The sequence below is a fragment of the Ruditapes philippinarum genome, unplaced genomic scaffold, assembly GCF_026571515.1.
Source record: "Ruditapes philippinarum isolate M1 unplaced genomic scaffold, ASM2657151v2 ctg8370_1_1_1_1, whole genome shotgun sequence".
NCBI lineage: Eukaryota > Metazoa > Mollusca > Bivalvia > Venerida > Veneridae > Ruditapes > Ruditapes philippinarum.
Window position 1 is genome coordinate 1 of NW_026866238.1, and position 8,359 is coordinate 8,359.

The following is an 8,359-nucleotide window of genomic DNA, read 5'->3' on the forward strand; positions in this document are numbered from 1 at the left end:
AAGGTTCGCACCTGTACCGTACAAACGGAAACACTTAATTTAACAATACCAATCTTTATCCGAAAACAAGCTAGATTATATTTAATCAAACATCCTTAATGTTGGTATCACACCCAATTTAAATATTAAATCTCAAAATTGTGAAAAACTGGATATGGACATCTGTAAATGTTAAATCTCTCGTGTTACAATAAATCGTCACCTCGAAACTAAAAATCATAATTTATAATCTATAATGTATATGTATTTCAGGTATGAATTTCACTACTTACATTGTAAAACACCGAAATGCTCTTCACCAAATTCCTCTATTTCGTCTTTAACGCTTTCTTTCGACTCCTGTATAAGATATAAATGATAATATTTATTTCAAACTCACGAATGAAAATATTGCATGTATATCCGATACCTATGGAAACAAATTTTTGCATCTTTGTGTTTGTTTTGTTTTACGGCGCATCCACACAAATTTAGGACTTTTGACGCTGAAACAGGAAATATGATTTTGACCAACTTCGGATGATATTGTGTCGTATATAATTCAAAGAGCTTTGTTAAATATTGATGTTTACGGCCACATTTTCAAACTACTTCTTTAAACAATATTTAGTAACTGTTGAAAATATATTTTACCACAGTTATATGAAAATATATTGTAAAATAGATAAGTGAAATAATGGTTTCTCATGTTAGTTAACGGGGCAATTTTATCTCGATACAAATTAACCACAACAATTCCTTAAAATATTTAAATGAATCATGACAATGATGTGTCAACACAAATATGAACATTTTACTTACAGATTCGAGCTCTTGTAGTATAAGTGGGCAAGATTCAGTCAGAAATTTGTTTCGGGCTGAAAAATTGTACTTAAATACACATTCATATGTACATTAGGGTAAACAAATGTGAATTATATGTACATTTAACTTTAAGGCTGTTTTGTTAAGAAAGCAGCAATGTTGCAAATTACAAGACTTGGGCGTATTGAACTGGATTGGTAATAAGCACATTTTACGTAAGTATTTAAAATACTAATAAACAATGGAAATAATTTGAATATTCTTATACGAACTTTCTTGAAAGAAATGTTGATAAAGTTCTAGGTGATTTAGTGTGAACAATAAATATACTCAATTACAAAAGAAAGTGTGCACTTCCGTTACTTTAAAATTCGGAATCATACCGGAGCAAATAATCATATTTGGTATTAAAATTTGCAGAAATGAAATTTTGTTATTACTGAAATTGTTACGGGAAAGGTGACAAGTAAAACTTCCAGAATTGTTATTTGAATGTTTTTTAAGTGACGTGACAAACGTAAGTGTTATATCCAATGTAGTACGCTGCAAGTGTTTCATTAAAAAATGAAGTCAATGAAGTCAAACCCCCAAAAATGCATTAAGTTAATGCGCAACTTTCTGATAATTATCAAATTTTAATTAAACATAAACCATCGTCATAGTGAACATATTTCTTCAAATGTTTAACAAGTAAAAGATTACCCTGTAACTAAGTGCACATTTTCTTTTATAACGGAGTAAAATATTTATAATTATGTTATATGGGATTATATATCCCACTTGCCAACAATATCCATATATAATTATTTCGTGGCCGGTTGTTATGTCTGATACTAAGACATTAGATCTATGCGATCATAATGGTTGGCAAACAAATAGGTTAATAAATGTTTAAAACAAGAGCGATCAGTCATCACATGTGTCGCCTCAAGATGGCCAATTTCATGTTGGGACTAGTTTTGTGACAGACGGACAGACAGACGGACAGTGCACAACTAGACTTGGAACTGTCATTCCTGTAAAGTTTGGATAAAATTGCACCAGTAGTTTATGAGGAGTAGTCCGGACAAGCTTTTGTGTATCTGGCAACACAGAAATAAACACCTTTTTATCAAAGGGCCATAACTCGGCAAAAAATCATTCAATCAAAAAACCCGTGCAATATGCACAAGGACGACTTGAGCTACAGATAAATCCTGTAAAGTTTCATTGAAATTGAATTAGTGGTATAAGAGAAGTAGTCCGGACAAACTTTAAAAATAAAAATTATTAAAGGGCCATAACTATGACAAAAATCATTAAACCGGAAAATGCTGACAATATGCACTTCTAGACTTGGTACTGATCATTCCTGTAAAGTTTGGATGAAATTGCACCTGTAGTTTATGAGAAGTAGTCCAGACAAGTTTTGTGACGGACGGACGGACAGACGTACGACGGAGAAGTGATCCCTATATGTCGCCACTACTCCGTAGGAGGCGACACAAAAAGATATTTATTTATATACAATGTAATAACTTACGTTTGTTGGGCATCATCTGGGCTATGGCTCGTGATGTTATGCATCTACCAATCAGACTTGTAACTAAATATAGTAAAGTAAAGTTAATTAGTCCTCCTAGTTTCTTATGACGTTGATCATTAAGCTTAACATAGTGAACTTTTTTATAAAATCTAAAATTTATAAACTGGTCATTATGCCGTTTCTATAACCTTATGGTCAATTCTCATCAGAGTCGTAGCTAAGAATCTCCGTTATATACTAAAAGCGTAAAAACGCTCTAATGGTTTTCTCAAGAGGATTCTTACATACAAATGAACTATACAGATAATTACAAAAATTTCAAATTCTTATTTTTGATTTGAGACGAGCAAAGCAAAATTAGCATTTAAATGCTGGAAGATCTGGAATAGATTGACAGAATAAATTGCTATACCCGTTATTCGAAACTGTTTAAGTTATCCGGGGGTATGTATTAGTTTCTCAAGGTTAAGGGACACTAGTTCTGGTTCTTGTTGTACGCATATTATGGATATTTTGATTTTTCGGCTCACAAACAATATTTTGGCTTGGTAATAAAATATTTGTAACAACTCTTGTGAATCTACCATTGTGCATCGACAATTAATCTAAGATTACGGAACCAATAAGATTTTATTGCCAATATTAAATATTTAAGACATATCTTTATTAAATCCATTTAATCTTCAAATGGAGATGCATGTCGAATTTTTAAACTGGCTAACTGGCTCGAGTTATTTTAAGGTTTGGTTGGTAAAATGATTCTACAAAATCCAACGAACAAGAATTTAATTTGATGTGACAAAAAGGAAGTTGTACTTTACAGTTTTCTTTTATAGATGAAACATTCGATTTGTATTGTCTATTTTACAAGATTTAGATAACTAGAAATGTGTCGTCACGCCACGGATGCCCCCGCATGTAGCCAAAATTTCAGATGTTATAATATTTAGTTCCAAATTTGTTTGCACAAATTATGTTTTTCATTTTAAGTTCAAAGCCCTTAAAACTATTCAATGTTAGCAAAAACCATTTTTAAACAAAGTTCAAGGTACAGAAACTATTCAGTGTTAAACTTTTGTAAATTGCATATTGCATATTTCTAGCCAAATTAATGGCTACATATATTTCCACAAAAGTACGAGTGCTGAAACTGAAATTCAAATTTATTCCAAAATTCAAGGAGACAACTTTGTCCAAAATCATCCAAAACCACGACCAAATTCAAACTTGAACTGCTTATTCCTAAGATGTATCTGTATGTCTAATTTGAGTTGAACCATTGGGGAGATAATGAACTGAAACTTAAAAAATCTGGGTTTTTTTTCAAGGTTAAAGAGGGCTAACTCTGTCAGCTATCATCAATTCATGACCAAATTGGAAATTGACCAATGCATTCTTATGACATATCCATATTTTTTAATTTGAGTTGAATATGTACAACTATTGGTGAGATAATGAATGGGAACTAAAATTTTCTTTTTTTCTTCAAAGTTTAAGGGGCACAACTCTGCCAAAAATCATTGAACCATGACACAATTTGAACCTGACCTGCGTATTTTTTGATGTACCCATATGTCAAATTTGAGTTGAATGTGTAATACCATAGAGGAGATAATGAACGGAAACTGAAAAATTCATATTATTTTCAAAGTGAAATGGTCATAACTCTGCCAAAAATCATCAAACCATGGCCAATTTCTAACTTGACCTGCACATTCCTTTAACATATCTATGTGTCAAATTTATTTGAATATGTAACACTGTTAGCGCAATAATGAACTGAAACTGAAAATTTCATATTATTTTCAGAGTGAAAGGGGCATTACTCTGCAAAATATCATTGAACCATAACCAAATTCGAACTTGGCCTGCGCATTTCTTTAACGTATCCATATGTCAAATTTGAGTTAAATGTGTAATGCTGTTGGGGAGATAATGAACGGAAACTGAAAATTGCATATTATTTTTAAAGTAAAAAGGGCATAACTCTGCCAAAAATTATCAAACCATGACTAGATTTGATCTTGACCTGTGCATTTTGTTGACGTATCCATATGTCAAATTTGAGTTGAAAGTGTCATACATTTGGGGAGATTAAGAACGGAAACTGAAAATTTCATATTATTTTCAAAGTAAAAAGGAATCATTAAACCATGACCAAATTTAAATTTGACCTGTATTTTCTCATGAAATATCCATATGTCAAGTTTGAGTTGAATGTGTAATTCCGTTGGGGAGATAATGAACGGAAACTGAAAATTTCATATTATTTTCATAACTCTGCCAAAAATCATCGAACCATGACCAAATTCGAACTTGAACTGTATTTTGTCTTGACATATTCATATGCCAAATTTGAGTTGAATGTGTGCAACCGTTACTAAGATAATAAACGGAAACTGATGTGAGGGAATGCAAAAATGAGGGAATACGGAAGGATGGTTTGAGGAAAAACAGGGCAAACTTATGCCCCAGCCATTATATGGCGGGGGCATAAAAACAAATCCTGAACCCGATAATGATTATTGACTCACATTCCATCATTGCATATGGCCAGTTCTCGTAATCTATTTCTGGAATGTCGACATCAGGAACCTCATCTGGGGATGATGATGGATAGCTCACCGTGGGAGTGGGCTCCTCGGTCGTCAATTCTAGAGACCCTCTGAGTGCTCTTATTTCTAAAAATGTACATGACAATATAATTTTTTTAACTGAAGAACGGTTGGAAGCCTAACAGCCCAAGATGGCAACATAGCAACCTGAAGTTTGCAGCCTAGTAACCTAACAGGCTGAAGTCGACAGTCTAGCAACAACGATTCCGTCTTTAAACTGATGAATAAAGTGTAAAATATGTGTATAAACAAGATCAACAAGGAAAGGTGGCGTTCAATGAACGCAACCCCATAATAAAGAATTCATTTTTGGCCAGTGTATAATCCAGATAGTATTATGTATACTGAAGTAAGTGAATAAATATTATGCCATCAACAATGCTATGGTTAATACACACTCAAGAACGAAGGGGTCTATTTCTATTAGATTTATTCGGCATATGGTTCCCAGTACATCGGACCTTTTTATCAGTTTTTATTGACCTCCAATGCAGTCATAGCCTTACATCCAACATTTGTTATGAATATAAAATTAAATCTGGTTTCATGAATCATTAACGAAAATTTTCCAATAAACAAGCCTTGTGTTAAAAATATTATATGATAGTATAGTAAGATATTTCTAGTTCCGTCAGGTTCAAAAATCTTAGTTGAGTCCCTTTAAAAAGCAATACAAATCACTAACCTTGAAGAAAACGACGTCGTTGAAAATCCGTACTGCGGCTATCAACAACGCACAAGAAGACCACGCACAAAGGAATGAAAACTTGAAGCTGCATTATTTCCTCTAATGTAGTCTGTTCAAGAAGAATAGTGAAAATGTTACTGCATGAGTCAGTATTTATACCCGTTGTTACACAAGATGAGGCCCGGACGAATAAAACTTGAGGGTGATTTTTGTATAGAATTATATTACTTACGTTATATAATAACATACTACCTTTTCACGCATACATCTAGTTATGCCGAGAAACAGAAAAGCATCTTAAGCATACATGACTTTTATCTCAGTTGTACTACAAATGAGCCGTGTCATGACAAAACCAACATTATGGTTTTGCGACCAGCATGGATCCAGACCAGCCTGAGCATCCGCGCAGTCTGATCAGGATCCATGCTGTTCGCTTATCAACCCTTTTACAAGTCGAGAAACTGATAGCGAACAGCATGGATCCTGATCAGACTGCGCGGCATCGCAGGCTGGTCTGGATCCATGCTGGTCGCAAACCCATTGTTGGTTTTGTCGTGACACGACTCAAATATAAAACAATAACAATGAACAAATGAAGTGTTTTGCTCTTTAACATTATCATGCTACGTGGCGAGAATGATTCTTGATAAAAAAGAAGCCAAGAAGGAATATATATTTATAACAAATGAAAAATAAAACTGTGAAAGGCAGAAAGTTTATATTATCTAAGAAACATAGACGTATTAAGGAATATGAAACTATATAAAACTATAATGATGACTTTAGTTATTTATCAACTTAAACAGATCTTCGTCTGCACATCATTCCATGAATGTATTAAAACATATCTAAATCATTTATTTTTTATTTAAACGAGTGACTTGTTTTCAAATAAAAACACCTCCAATCGTATTTCGACCAATGATACAAGTAAGGAACGGTAAGATGGTTTTGTGTAAGGATAGGGTTGGAGCTGGGGTGTAATGAGATAGGGGTAGGTAATCATAGCCGGGGTTTCGAGTTGCGGTGATTCGATAGACAGGATAACAGGGATTGACAACTAGTCTCTTTGGTAGATATTCGTAAACACAATAATTTATTCTAATTGTTGTTTAAATGCAATATATTTAACAATTCGACCTACTAAAATTGTGATTTTCAGGTAAGTGTCTTTGTTTTAACTGACTCCGAAAAAGTACATCTATAATGGTAAACTGTTCGTGTTGGCAAATTTTGGTTATTTTAGTTTATTCAGCATTGGTTTGTTTTAACAGTCACCAAAACATAATTTTTGGACTGCTACAAACAATGTATACAACACCAGTTTATAGTTACTGTATAAACGTCCTTTCCCCGGAGGAGCTTTGATTTTTATTTAAGCTCTGATTTTTATTTAAGCTCGAATGTGAATCAAGTTCTTTCAAGTTTATTTACTTTCGAACCCTCTTCCTGGAACCAACCAGTACTGGTATCATATGAAGAAAAAATGGTCATGAACCGATTAGGGCTCGAACCCATGATCCTTGGGTGGTTGAGAGGCATACACCTTAAGAACTATTTCACCGCTCTCCTTCGGGTGAGCTTTTTGATAATTAAAGGCAATGAGCTTAGAATATAGGTTGGGACAGTTTTAAATTACATACTGCTCGGAAGGGCCTCTATAAGAAAATCAACTCTTATTTGAGGCACGACATTCCCGTGCAAAACATGAACATTCTAATTATAACTTAGTGCAGTATATAAACAATGTAACATGTATAAGTCGAACAGGATGACGTTTACATTATTCGGTTGTACCATAATGACATAATGGGTTGTGCAAGTTATTCAGTTATTACATTTTGCAATTTTATTGAAATATAGAATAATAAAAGTGGGTATAAAATCGTTAATTCGAATTGCGTAGTGATAAGAAAGTCAAGGGTATGAAGACCTCAGGTTATGAAAATGTTTGACGAGTTTAAATCTGCAATTATGCACATTATTATTATTATTATTATTATTATTATTATTATTATTATTATGGTTTTCACTTTCAGAATAAATTTTTTATAGTATGTTACGTAACTTTTCATTTTTCTCTTCTGTAAACCTGTAACTGAAAGTTAAATTTATAAGGGTGAAGCGTTATTGACTGTTTAAAACAGTCATTGAACAGATTGAAAGTATTATTAAAGCTAATTTGAATTCCATTCTTTGTAAGAAATATATACAATTATGCAAATAAATAACTAATTTTCCAAAATTTTGAATATATATCGTAAAACGTTGTCGTCAGAAATAAATCACCATAATGCTAAATACTGGATGAATATTCTATGAATAATTATAAGCCCCTAACTACGGAATGCCGTTAGGGCCATCGCCTATGAATGTGTTGATCTAAAACGCGATAGTCGATAGCACGATGGTGAAAACGCGAAATCACGAAACTACTAGTGAAAACGCGAAAGCACGATGATGAAAACGAGAGAGGGCCATCGCCTATGAATGTGTTAATCTGAAACGCGAAAGTCGATAGTACGATGGTGAAAACACGAAATCACGAAACTACGATGGTGAAAACGCGATAGTACGATGATGAAAACGCGATAGTACGATGATGAAATCACAACAGTACGATGGTGAAAACGCGATAGTACGATGATGAAAACACGACAGTACGATGATGAAAACGCGATAGTACGATGGTGAAAACGCGATAGTACGATGGTGAAAACGCGA

General features: G+C 33.4%; 1 protein-coding gene across 1 annotated transcript; it reads right to left on the reverse strand.

Annotated features, from left to right (window-relative positions):
* Nucleotides 1–272: 272 nt before the first annotated feature.
* Nucleotides 273–5,789, reverse strand: LOC132731878 (uncharacterized; the record flags this gene model as incomplete). Its single annotated transcript, XM_060718176.1, is given in 5 exon segments — nucleotides 273–339; nucleotides 802–857; nucleotides 2,327–2,389; nucleotides 4,864–5,010; nucleotides 5,630–5,789. Coding segments are annotated over 5 exon segments (427 nt in total), but the record flags the coding sequence as incomplete, so codon positions are not given.
* Nucleotides 5,790–8,359: the final 2,570 nt, after the last annotated feature.